The 13,908-nt window shown below is 43.1% G+C and overlaps 1 protein-coding gene across 2 annotated transcripts in view; it reads right to left on the bottom strand.

Annotated features, from left to right (window-relative positions):
• LOC111978462 (SH3 and PX domain-containing protein 2A) overlaps window positions 1-13,908 on the bottom strand; it is a 108,931-nt gene that overhangs the window by 12,813 nt on the left and 82,210 nt on the right. Inside the window, exons 8-12 of one of the 2 annotated variants that reach the window (XM_024008542.2) lie at window positions 7,805-7,918; window positions 3,948-4,031; window positions 1,800-1,917; window positions 1,307-1,668; window positions 1,160-1,209 (exon numbers count right to left, since the gene is read on the bottom strand). In XM_024008542.2, the coding sequence (XP_023864310.2) occupies window positions 1,160-1,209; window positions 1,307-1,668; window positions 1,800-1,917; window positions 3,948-4,031; window positions 7,805-7,918 (728 nt within the window). The remainder of the gene's footprint in view (window positions 1-1,159; window positions 1,210-1,306; window positions 1,669-1,799; window positions 1,918-3,947; window positions 4,032-7,804; window positions 7,919-13,908) is intronic. The other variant, XM_024008540.2, reaches the window with a different exon arrangement.

The raw sequence follows: 13,908 nt of genomic DNA, 5'->3' as shown, positions 1-13,908 counted from the left end.
TACTTGTCTTATATTATCTCCAATTTATCGTCCATGTAAAAAACCTGTCTGATTAGAATTAATATCCGACAATACCTTTTTAATTCTATGCGCTATACATTTTGCTAGAATTTTTGCATCACAACACTGAAGTGTAAGAGGCCTCCCATTTTTTAAATGGACTGTTTACTGCTATTTATAAGTTATTATTGCTGGTTTATAGTTATTACATTTGCACTTCATAAGACATTTATACACTGTTTACCACTGTTAGCTAATTGCTAATGCTAATGATGCGCTATCATTACTTAATGCTAATTGCTTGATTAGTACTGCTAGTCATTTGCTAGTCATTACTCTGTTACTATTACCTGCTCCCTCATGCTAATTGATTTATGCTATGCTATTTCACGTTAGGCTATGCTGCTACATTGTACTAGTGCTAAACCCTTGCTGCTAGTTGTTATTGTCATTATGCTACTGTATAATATGCCATATTGCTGCTTATGTCATTATTACTCATCATCTGCTATTACATAGTATTTACGCCTAGCCATAAACCTTTTAACACATATTTCCCGTTTCTTTGCATTTCTCAGTATACCATTCATTCAACTACACCATAAAGCTGTGGTGTATACTAGTGCTAAACCCTTGCTGCTAGTTGTTATTGTCATTATGCTACTGTATAATATGCCATATTGCTGCTTATGTCATTATTACTCATCATCTGCTATTACATAGTATTTACGCCTAGCCATAAACCTTTTAACACATATTTCCCGTTTCTTTGCATTTCTCAGTATACCATTCATTCAACTACACCATAAAGCTGTGTGTGTCTGAGGCAATAGAAGGGTTGAACTTGAGTCTGTGTCCTGATCGTCATTGTGCCTCTAACCGGGTACTCAGTGATAAGGGAGTGATTGTCCCTTATCTAAACCGGCACCTTCATTTTCGGAGTCCATCACCAGTTGGTGGCGCTGTTTTTCATATAGTAACAATCAAATGATAAATTACTAACTACAATATTTCACCTTCCTCATAACTGTAAAATAGATATGATCATATTTAGTGACAGTACAAAATTGGCATCATTTTCTGTACAGGAAAATTACGATTGCCACCTAATTAGGGGACTTTACATCTAAAGGGGATTTGTGATTTGTTTCATACTGACCAGAGTTGCATCTCTGCGAGGAGGTGGCTTTTGTCTGAGGATTGGGGAGCCTAGAGAGAACAAAATTTGATAGATATAAAATAATGTGAGTGTATTAGTTTAACAAACCGTTATAACTTCCAATTCAGTCTCTGAATGACAACTCACCGATCTCTATTCTGTGAGGAGCGATGCGGGCTATGACTGGAGAGGCTGGTTCTACTTTGCCCTTAACATCCACCAGTGCGGCACCAGGGCTGAAGTCTGAGCTAGAGCAGGGTATGGGCAGGCTGATCTGCCTCTTGACCAGGGAGGGGGTGGTTAGGGGGTTGTCCTCTGGCTGGCCGTCTGTCTGCACGTCCTTCTCACTCAGGGCCTTCTTGTTCAGCAGGTTGCTGATCTCCATGATGTTGCTGATTATCTCCACCGGGCCAGTCAAGGGGGTCTTCTTATTACTACTACGGGGAGAGAAGTCCTCCATCACCTTCTTCAGGTAGGAGGCCGGGGCCCAGCCCTCCTTATCCTGGTACCTGGGGAGAGGAAGAGAGAATGGAAGGAAAGGGGAGAGAGGGGTGATCATGAGTGAGAATAACCATAATTGAGAGACAGTATAAACAGGCAACAGTTTATATTGTGGTTGGAGCACAAATCATGGCCTTACCTGATAAACCACCAGCCCTCCAGGTTCTTTTGGATGACCTCCACGATGACTCCTTTCTCAAAGGCGATCTCATCCTTTCCCTCGCTGGTGTATGGCTGCACCGTCATATACTTCTCCTCTGTCGGGCCACAGAGAGGACGTGGGAACACAGAGACTCACGTCAGTTTCAAATGTCCTATACTGCTTCAAAAACAAAACATTACTCAAACAAATGAAAAATATGTCAACGTTTTATAGGAGGAACTGTAACGATTGTAGACACACCTCTGCGTGAGTGAAAGTAAATAAAGACATACTGTATATAGGTTTGAAGTATAGAATTCTGTGGACTTGATGACATTTCTCTGTGTGTAGTTCTGATGTGATTGATTCTGTCAGATCCACAAAGATATCCAGCATTTTACTATCAAAGGCTTTCAATAATCAGGGAAACTCTAATTAACAATATGATGTCCCTCACTTCATACTGTAAATGTCTTCCTGCAGCAACTGACAATTACATTGCCTTTATGTCATGATTGCTAATTACTAAGTGTAAATATGGGACAAAATAAACTCAAACACTGATCTCTTGAAATGGTGAAAACAGTTCTAATGACAGAGTGGACTAATGGTGTGGTAGCGGTCAGCCTCTAAACTTAGCAGATGATAAAGAACAGAGATGCCATCTTGATTTGTAATTTCCCAAAAGGCCAGAGTACTAGCTGTCATTAAAAACCAGAGGTCTCATCTCATCACACCGTAAAACCCAGACAGGCGGAGGGAACACAGCCCAATAGTGTAAAGAGAGGAGAGGAGATGTCCTATCTGCATGTTAAGACTGTTTGAATATCTCTGGAATGACTGGATTCCTATCTGATATCTAATAACTCTCTCCTTTCCTCTASTCCTGTTGAGTCTCAATCAGGGATTTAGAAGGACTGAATAAGGATACAGTAAAAATGTATTTTACTTGCAAAGAAATAGGACGATGTATGGCCTTGTAAATAAAACCGAAAAGGCCACATCCTGAATGCTTTGTTTTCCCCTGCACTGACTTATGGGACTTCCAGTCTCTCTGTTTAAGGCTTGGTAGGGCCCTCCCTACAGGGGCAACCCTATTCAACCTTCCTGAGCCCACATTCACCAGTGGGGGGAACCTCTGAATAAGAGGTGAATTATGTTAACCACAACATGCATCGCCTGCATAACTTTTATAAACTATTTTCCTGCAGTCAGCYCTATTTCTGCTTTTTTCCCCACAGGCAAGATGTAGTTCCTGCATTTGAAAAAGTTATTTTTACTCCAGAGGATGGTCGTTTTTTTGCACGCTGTGGACACTGTTGCCAAGCACAAACCTTGGGCTGGACTCAAATAGCCTATCCTCACTCCGCTGTCAGCAATCCAACCCGCATCCCTTGTCAAAAAAAACTGTTTCGAGGCAAGTGTAATGTGTGCAAGCACAAACACTTTTCACTGCAAGCACAAACACTTTTCACTCTTACTCCAGCAGATGAATACAATTCTTTATTAGCCTGATCCATCGTTAGACCTGCTTGCTCTAAACACCTCTGGTTGATAAACGTCTGGCTTTTTAACTCTTTTGAAAAGTACATACAGTATGTGTACATGTTTAATTTGGCTCGTAACAAAGCCAACTAAAGTGGCAAAATATTGCATGCGGCCTACCAACTTTTAGATGGTTGTGTAGCTATAGCTGTAATTCAGAAAAGATTGGAGTTGCACATAGCGGTTAATTAAAATAAACCGCTTACATGACACAATCTCTTCCAACACTCCCGCATTCAAGTGCAGAAACTGAGTAACAACAAGATGGTCAATTTTTTTCTATGTTTATCTTCTAGCATAAGGTCAAACCTGTAACTGCTGAAAGCCACCATTGTGGATGTAAAAACCAATTTAGCATTGTAATGACATGTCTGGACTGTTTATTAGCTGGTTTATAACGATGTTAGTGGTTATTGGGTGTGGATCATGATGGTGTAGAAGACGGCATATGACACAAACCAAGACATTAGGCATCAGGTATGAAAGATAAGACAGGACAAGGTACAATGGGTTCAGGAAAATGGGACAGGTGAGGGGTCAGAGAATAGAAGGATGAGCAGTGAAGGAGGAGGAGGAGTTCGGCGCCCTGTCTCTGATCACCTCGGCTCTGCTGCCTGCTGACCATTCCCCCCAGGGTCCATCTCCGGTCCAGCCTCTTCAGATGGGCCTTACGGTGCTTAGTGACTGACCCACGCACATGGTGACGAGACACAAACACACACACAAATTGGCAGATAAACATAAAAGACGGGCACACACTGTACAAACAACATGGAATCAACTAAAGGACCGACTTTAGTTACTTACATGGCGAACATGGAAACAACACCACATTACATTACAAGGACTGGTGGATGAAGGGGGTGAATGCACGTTATACAGGAAATGTAAACTACGGACATATTCTCTGTGGCTTGTAATTAGTGTGGTTATTAGCATGGTTTTCCCATCCTGTCCTGCACGAGCATCTGGGGCACACATTGCTGCTTGGGAATGCCATCCAATTAATAGACCAGCTGAATTCCTTTGGCAGCAGCTCTATGCCAGGTCTATAATTGTTGATTGTTTTTGTTAGTTAAATGCAGGAGATGGGAATGATTAGGAGGAAGGAGGTATCTTTTGTCACATGCCAACACTATAAACGGCAGGGCTTATAAAAATATCTAATTCAAAAAAAGCTTCCCATCACTAAACCAGAGCACTAATCTCGAAGTTTAACAGGCAGTTCAGATTTCAGGGCAAATGTACATTTACTGAAAAACGGAAATAAAAGAAGTCCCTGTTCAAAAATATACAACAACTGACCCACACACTCCTCCAGAACACTAATGTCAAAAAATCATAACCATTATGATAACCATTATATTGAAAATGATGACCCTTATATTGGATGAGTCAATCTAAGGCCTATTATGGGTATTACAGAACTCAAGAAAATAAKAACAAATGATGAAATATGACCACCCTCAGTAGGGACATGTCCAAGTGTTTTTCATTAATGTGACAGTCTTTCCAATGAGGGACAGATTCACCATTAGACTGTCATAACCGCCAAACATCAACATCTTCAGCTAAAGCCATATTCAACACAGCAAAAAAAGAAACGTCCCTTTTTCAGGACACTGTCTTTCAAAGATAATTCGTAAAAATGCAAATAACTTCACAGATCTTCATTGTAAAGGGTTTAAACACTGTTTCCCATGCTTGTTCAATGAACCATAAACAATTAATGAACATGCACCTGTGGAACAGTCGTTAAGACACTAACAGCTTACAGACGGTAGGCAATTAAGGTCACAGTTATGAAAACTTAGGATACCAAAGAGGCCTTTCTACTGACTCTGAAAAACACCAAAAGAAAGATGTCCAGGGTCCCCGCTCATCTGCCTGAACGTGCCTTAGGCATGCTGCAAGGAGGCATGAGGACAGCAGATATGGCCAGGGCAATGAATTGCAATGTCTGTACTGTGAGAAGCTTAAGACAGAGCTACAGGGAGACAGGACAGACAGCTGATCGTCCTCGCAGTGGCAGACCACGTGTAACAACATCTGCGCAGGATCAACAATCTGTGTTACAAGGAAGACATCCTCCTCCCTCATGTGGTACCCTTCCTGCAGGCTCATCCTGACATGACCCTCCAGCATGACAATGCCACCAGCCATACTGCTCGTTCTGTGCGTGATTTCCTGCAAGACAGGAATGTCAGTGTTCTGCCATGGCCAGCAAAGAGCTCGGCTCTCAATCCCATTGAGCACGTCTGGGACCTGTTAGATCGGAGGGTGAGGGCTAGGGTCATTCCCCCCAGAAATGTCCGGGAACTTGCAGGTGCCTTGGTGGAATAGTGGGGTACCATCTCACAGCAAGAACTGACAAATCTGGTGCAGTCCATGAGGAGGAGATGCACTGCAGTACTTAATGCAGCTGGTGGCCACACCAGATACTGGCTGTTACTTTTTATTTTGATCCCCCCCTTTGTGCAGGGACACATTATTCCATTTCTGTTAGTCACATGTCTGTGGAACTTTTTCAGTTCATGTCTCAGTTGTTGAATCTTATGTTCATACAAATATGTACACATGTTAAGTTTGCTGAAAATAAACACAATAAACACAGTTGACAGTGAGAGGACGTTTTTTTGTTGTTGCTGAATTTATGTGTTCTAGTTCCTGTTTGCCACAAGAGCCCCATCTCAATGACAGTGTCTTACAGAGTGCTGTGGAGCCACAGGGCTGACAGAGACATTCATTATGGATCCTGAGACATTCCCATGACTGACTAGACACATACATGCTAATTACACTGACAGATTGTCCTCTGACCACTCTGGCAGCGTCTGCTATCTGCATTGAGTAGATAGCTAGAGTACTATAGTGTGTGTCTCTCTCGCTCTGTGTGTCTCTCTCTCTGGTGTGTTGTGGGGGGGTGTGTGTGTGTGTGTGTGTGTGTGTGGTGTGTGTGTGTGTGTGTGTGTGTGTGTGTGTGTGTGTGTGTGTGTGTGTGTGTGTGTGTGTGTGTGTGTGTTGTGTGTGTGTGTGTGTGTGTGTGTGTGTGTGCATGTATGTGTGTGTGTGTGGGGGGGTCACTTGTGGGGTTTGTGTAAATGTGAAAATCCAGAAAGCTGTCACACTAACAGAAATATTAATTCCTCTCCAAAAATGTTTTATTCGGAATGGATATGCATTCTGTATGAAGGCCTAGGGAGGAAGAAGCCTGTTGGGATTACTGTGTAACTATTGGACAATAGAGGTTAATTCAATGCAGCATGTGCTCTCTCCTCTCCTTCAGTCAGAAGATCTACAGTGCCAGGGGTAATGTGGGTCACAGTGTTTTGGAGTCGACACTCAGTACAGTAAATGCTGTTTTAACCAGAGTGCTAGAAAATGTTAATGTTTGTTTGGAAGTAAATTATTTCAATCCTTAAAATGTATTCTTTCCAAACTACATGAAATGCATTAGGGAGGTACTGCTGGTATGTAATTATGCCTACTGTAAAATAATGACCAATACAGTCGTGGCCTTTTCCACAATATTAGCACTATGAGTGTGAGCGACAGGAGAGTGAAAATGTTAAGGCATTAACGGTAAAGCAACTCTCGATATTGGGAATGGCTAGATTATGACATAGCTTGGACTGCCACACCCATGCTGTGTGTTTTGGGAAAGGGAGTTCTAATGACTGTATGAGTGGATCCCAATTTTATAATCAGCCTGATCATTTGGCAAACAAGCCTCTTGCTTAGGTGTGTTTCTTGTCAGATTTGTAGGTTTTAATGCAGAATATAGCAGCATTCGACCATTGCACCATTGCAACATTCATCAATATCTTCTAGTTTTGTGTCATAATCAGTCTGTATAAATTTACATGATTTATCTCAGGGCCCGGAATAATTAACTTCAGACATGACTTGACTAGTGACTGACTCACATAAACAAACTCCTCACAGCTCAATCCCTACAGTGAACCAAACATGCACCTCTTTCATTCGTTTACCATCCTAAACTCCAAGGAGGTAACCTCGTTTTAGTATTGCATTGAATTTCTACACTGCTACTGTGGAGTACAGTACGTCACTCAGTGCACCTCAACCCGGAGTTGTGGCTTAGGCCCTGACACTCCTTCTCCAGGATATTTATTCAGGGCTGACTCTGGAGCTTGTTCAGGGGTGTTTATAGTGGAAGCAGCACAAAGAAGGTTGTTCACACCGGGGGAAAGTCGGACGTTAATGTCAGTCGGTGGTGGGTCGGGGGTGGGAGTCAGACTACTGTACCCTTTTAGAGATGGGGGTAGTGGAGGTACAGCGGTGTTGTAGATTGTGGGATATTGCACATCCACAAATTTCACCCAGTTGCTGGAAGTGACGAAGGCTAACGTGGTCTGTATTGTGGTGCAGCTTGTATACTGTATTCTGGATGTTGAGGTTTTCTTCCTGTATTCATAGRGGTGTGGAGCTCTTACCTTCCCTGGACTTGGAGGCTCCCAGCTCCAGGTCATCTTGTGTGTTGCTGTGGGTATTCAGGTATGTGGCAGGGACCCAGCCCTGCTCCTCCGCTGTACTGACAAACCACCAGCCTGTGGGCACAGAGAGAGGGATGTCAATTGAGATGTTGTGGGGTGTTTGTCGACTAGCACAGCATCTTTCAGTATGGTTTATAATCTTATAAATGACTTTAGAGAAGTGTTCCTCCTCCATTTCAAGAATAATGTTTGCTCTAGTTAATAGACCCTGATTCAAAACTGTTTCTTGGATGACTGGGGTGGTTGAAAGACACATGGATATTGAGAAAACATGAACTATTCTCTATCACTGACAGGTTCTCTAATCAAAACCAAATACAATCTAATGTTATTAGTCACATGCTTTGTAAACAAAAAGTGTAGACTAACAGTGAAATGCGTACTTATGGGCCCTTCCCAACAATACAGAGAGAAAATATAAATAATAGAACAATTATAACATGTGGATATTATAATAATAACGCAAGGGTTATAAATATGTCATGTGTGGAGCATTTCATAAAGAAAACTGTGTAGGCCTAATATAGAGTAGTTAACTTAATAAAAATGTATACAAAATAAAAAGGCAATTCCCCCCCCCCGTCATTCCGTGGGCTCACTCTCACTCCTCTCTCCAGTTACTACTTAAATCAGATGCACGCGTACATAATTACACATGTCTATATCCATGAATTCATCAGACTCTAGGTAAGTAAGTAGGCTGCCAAAATCTCGTAAGGTGGTTGTTATCAGCTTTGTACAAGCAACTGTCTCGTGAGCGCTGAGCACGAGCAGGTTAGGATAATTAACGTAGCAGGTTAGGATAATTAGGTAAAGGTTAGGAAAGGGTTAGGGGTTAGCTAAAATAGTCCCTGATGCGACTCGAACATCTAGCTACAACCTAGCTTGCCCTGAGAACAGTCTTGGTTTCCACTAATGCGATGGTGCCACAGAGCGGGGACAGACAGACGAGCAGCTAACAGAGGAAGTTATTTCTGATTTCTGCGCTTAAAAATTAGAACGGGAAGGGAGTGATTTTTATCGGGATGGGACAGGAAAGTTACAGGGTTATATAAATGTTGCGGGATCGGGACAATACAGGAAACAAATTGACAGGACAAGAGGGGACAGGAATGAATTTTCACTCCTGTGTCAATCTCTAGTATACACTACCCTCTATTGCGCCTTAAGTTCGTCTGCCAAGCAGTTGCCACACCAAGGGGTGATGCAGCCAGTCAACATGCTCTCAATGGTGCAGTTGTAGGACTTTTTGAGGATCTGAGGACCCATGCCAAACCTTTTCAGCCTCGTGAGAGGGAAGACGCGTTGTGATGCATTCTTCACAACTGTGTTAGTGTGTGTGGACCATGAACATTTCTTGGTGATGTGGACACAGAGGAACTTGAAGCTCTCAAACCGCTCCACTACAGCCCGTTAATGTGGATGGGGGAACATTCGGCCCTCCGTCTCTTGAAGTCCACGATCAGCTCCTTTGTCTTGCTGATGTTCAGGGAGACGTTGTTGTCCTGGCACCACACTGCCAGGTCACTGACCTCCTCCCTATTGACTGTCTCATCGTCTGTGATCAGGCTAACCACTGTCGTGTCATCAGCAAATTTAATGATGGTGTTTGAGTCAAGCGAGGCCACACAGACGTAGGTGAACAGGGAGTGCAGGAGGAGACTAAGCATGCCCCTGAGGGGCCCCCGGGTTGAGGGTCAGAGTGGTGGATGTGTTGTTACCTACCCTCAACACCTGGGGGCGGTCAGTCAGAAAGTCCAGGATCCAGTTGCAGAGGGAGGTGTTCAGTCCCAGGGTCCTGAGCTTAGTGAGCTTGGAGGCCAATGGTGTTGAATGCTGAGCTGTCTGTCCCTGCTGGTGTTGAACAGCATTCTCATGTAGGTGTTCCTCTTGTACAGGTGGAAGAGGGCAGTGTGAAATGTAATAGAGATTGTGTCACCTGTGGATCTGTTGGGGCAGAATGTGAATTGGATTGGGTCCAGGATGTCTGGAATGATTTTGTTGATGTGAGCCATGACCAGCTTTTCAAAGCATTTCATGGCTCCAGATGTGAGTGCTATGGGGCGATAGTCATTTAGACAGGTTAACTTGGCATTCTTGGGCACAGGGACTATAGTGGTCTGCTTCAAACATGTAGGTATTACAGATTTGGTCAGGGACAGGTTGAAAATGTCAGTGAAGACACTTGCCAACTTGAGTACGCATCCTGGTAAACCATCTGGCCCTGCGGCCTTGTGAATGTTAACCTGTTTAAAGGTCTTGGTTCAGTGTTGCTTGCCTAGAAGCAAGCATAGAAGGAATTTAGCTCATCTGGTAGSCTCGCGTCYCTGGGCAGCTTGCGGATGGGTTTCCCTTTGTAACCTGTGATAGTTTGCAAGCCCTGCCACATCCGACAAGCATCAGAGCCGGTGTAGTAGGATTCAATCCTGTATTGAGGTTTTGACTGTTTGATGGCTCGTCAGAGATCGTAGTGGGATTTCTTGTAAGCATCCGGATTAGTGTCACGCTCCTTGAAAGCTGCAGCTCTAGCCTTTAGCTCAGTGCGAATGTTGCTTATAATCCATGGCTTCTGGTTGGGATATGTACGTATGGTCACTGTGGGGACGACATCATCGATGCYCTTATTAATGAAGAAGGTTACTGATGTTCTAAACTTCTCAATGTCATCGGATAAATCCCAGAACATATTCCAATCTGTGCTAGCATAACAGTCCTGTAGCTTCATCAGACCCCTTCCGTATTGAACGTGTCACTGGTACTTTCTGTTTGAGTTTTTTCTTGTAAGCAGGAATCAGGAGGATAGAGTTATGGTCAGATTTGCCAAATGGAGGGCGAGGGATAGCTTTGTATGCGTTTCTGTGTGTGGAGTTAAGGTGACCTAGAGTTTTTTCACCTCTATTTCCACAGGTGACATACTGATAAAAAATGAGGTAAGACGGATTTCAGTTTCCCTGCATTGAAAACACTGGCCACTAGGAGCACTACCTCTGGATGTGCATTTTCTTGTTTGCTTTTGGCCCTATACAGCTTGTTGAGTGCAGCCTTAGTGCCAACATCGGTTTGTTGTGGTAAATAGACAGCTACAAAATATAGATAAAAACTCTCTTGGTAAATAGTATGGTCTGCAGCTTATCATGAGGTATTCGAACTCAGATGAGCAAAACCTTGAGACTTTCTTAACATTAAAGATTGCACKCTAGATGTTGTTAACAAAGAGACACACACCTCCCCCTTAACCGAAACTACAGTTTGGTCTTGACAATACATAAAAAAACTGCTACATGTATATTAACCATGTTCAGCCACGACTCCGAGAAACATAGAATATTAAAATTCTTCAGGTCCCGTTGATAGGATAGTCTCGAACGGTGCTCGTCCAGCTTGTTCTCTAGTGATTGTATGTTCGCCAAAAGAATGGAGGGTGGGAGGGCGTGTTTACTTACTCGCCGTCTTAGTCTCGTCAGGGAGCTCGCTCGTTTGCCTCTCTTGCGTCGCCTCTTCCTCTTTCGAATCCCGGGGATTAGGGCCTGGTCCGGAATGAGCAGTACATCCACAGCTGTTGACTCGAAGTAGAAATCTTTATCCAAATTGAGGTTAGTGATCACTGTTCTGATGTCCAGAAGCTGTTGTCGGTCATAGGAAATCACACAAAACAGCAGAATTGGTCAGGAACTCGTTAGACGGCAGCTATACATCTCTGCAGCGCCATCCTAGCCTTAAAGCCAACAGCATCAAAGGGAGGACAGTGTGGTTTTGGATGTCCTTGTGATGATTTAAATCTCGATTTAMCCTCGTTACCCCTGAAATCGGTGGGACGTAACTGGTACAGTAGCTCAAATCTCCATTATCATCGTCTTGCTTGATGATTGAATTCCTTGGGATATGACTGCATTATTCAGTCAATTGGATTCTAGACAAAGGTCTGGGTGAAAGATACAGTATTGCGCATACACAGGGCAGCTTCATCTGAAAAATAAAGTAAGAAAATATTGAAGTTTGAAGTGCATGAGAATAAATTATTATTAGATTAACAGTGAGATGTACGTTCCAAGGCCTTGTGAGTCATTTCATGCTTCACTTGGCACGTTTGAGTCAATTTCTGAGTCATGCGGTCATGAGTCATGCGGTGGATGTGAAATAATACACAGACCAGTGTTTTCAGTGCCTGAATGGCTAACCTAACACCTTGATCGCTATTAAACATTTTGCACCATCCCCAAGGGCCGGTTTTTCAAAACTTTTTGTGGGAGGATCAGAATGATCCTGATTCTGTAATCCTATTTCATGCTATCCAGGATCAGATCGATCTGGCTGTTTTTGAGCCATTTTRTTTTCTTCAGAAAATAATCAGATAGGATCATCGCAATATCAAGATCACAGAATTCAGATGTTGTGCTTTGGATAGGTCTCTGTATTGCCATCTACTGGCCGACTTATATTACAACATTTTGTTTAGCCAATAAGACAGCCAGGTTTTTCTAAACTTTTTGGGGATCAGAATTAGTAGGATTTTGTAATCCTCTTTTTTTGCTACCAGGATCAGATAAATCTGGCTGTTTATAAGCCATTTTTTCCCAGAAAATATTCGGATAGGATCATTCTGATCCAGATACCACAATATCAAGATCACAAAATCCAGTTTTTCAGTGCTTTAAACAGGCCTACACCATGCCATCTACTGGACAGGTTGTAGTACTACTTCAACCTGGGGAAACAGAAATTAGTAACTACACTGAACAAAAATATAAACGCAACATTGAAAAGTGCTGGTCACATGTTTCATCAGCTAAAGAAAAAATCCCAGCAATTTTCCATACACACAAAAATTGTATTTCTCTCATATTTTGTGCACAACTTTGTTTACATCCTTGTTAGTGAGATTTTCTCCATTGACCAGATAATCCATCCACCTGACAGGTGTGGCATATAAAGAAGCTTATTAAACAGCATGATCATTACACAGGTGCACCTTGTGCTGTGGACAATAAAAGGTCACTTTAAAATGTGCAGTTTTGTCACACAATGCCACAGATGTCACAAGTTTTGAGGGAGTGTGCAATTGGCATGCTGACTGCAGGAATGTCCACCAGAGCTGTTGCCTGAGAACCATAAGCTGCCTCCAACGTAGTTTTAGCGAATTTGGCAGTACGTCCATCGGCCTCATAACTGCAGACCACGTGTAACCACGCCAGCCCAGGACCACCACATCCGGATTTTAACTTGCGAGATCGTCTGAAGAGGGTTGGTGGGGGGAGGGGGGGGGGTTGCTGAGGAATATTTATGTCTGTAATAAAGCCCCTTTTCTGGGGCTAAATTCATTCTGATTGGCTGGGCCTTGCTCCCCGAGTGGGTGGGCTTGGCTGCGTGTTTGGGTGGGCCTATGCCCTCCAAGGCCCCACACATGGCTGCAACCCTGCCCAGTCATGTGAAATCAATAGATTAAGGCCTAATGAATTTCTTTCAATTGACTGATTTTCTTATACGAACTGTAACCCAGTGAAATCTTTGAAATTGTTGCATATTGCATTTATATTTTTGTTCACTATACATGAATAAAGGTACCTTGAAATTTTTTTTTACCTGCATTTCACTTATAATTATGTAGATTCCCTAAGACTTCCGGCGCCGACAGAGATGGCCGCCTCGCTTCGCGTTCCTAGGAAACTATGCAGTATTTTGTTTATTTATGTGTTATTTCTTACATTGTTACCCCAGGAAATCTTAGGTTTTATTACATACAGTCGGGAGGAACTATTGGATATAAGAGCAACGTCAACTCACCAACATTACGACCAGGAATACGACTTTCCCGAAGCGGATCCTCTGTTTGGCCCACCACCCAGGACAATGGATCGGATACCAGCCGGCGACCTAAAACAACGGCGCCGCAGAAGGGGCAGACGGAGCGGTCTTCTGGTCAGGCTCCGGGCACATCGCGCACCGCTCCCGAGCATACTACTCGCCAATGTTCAGTCTCTTGACAACAAGGTAGACAAAATTCGAGCAAGAGTTGCCTTCCAGAGAGACATCAGAGACTGTAACGT

The sequence above is a fragment of the Salvelinus sp. IW2-2015 genome, linkage group LG18 (assembly GCF_002910315.2).
Source record: "Salvelinus sp. IW2-2015 linkage group LG18, ASM291031v2, whole genome shotgun sequence".
NCBI lineage: Eukaryota > Metazoa > Chordata > Actinopteri > Salmoniformes > Salmonidae > Salvelinus > Salvelinus sp. IW2-2015.
Note: the sequence above shows the minus strand (reverse complement) of the source record. Positions and strands in the feature narration are given on the sequence as shown.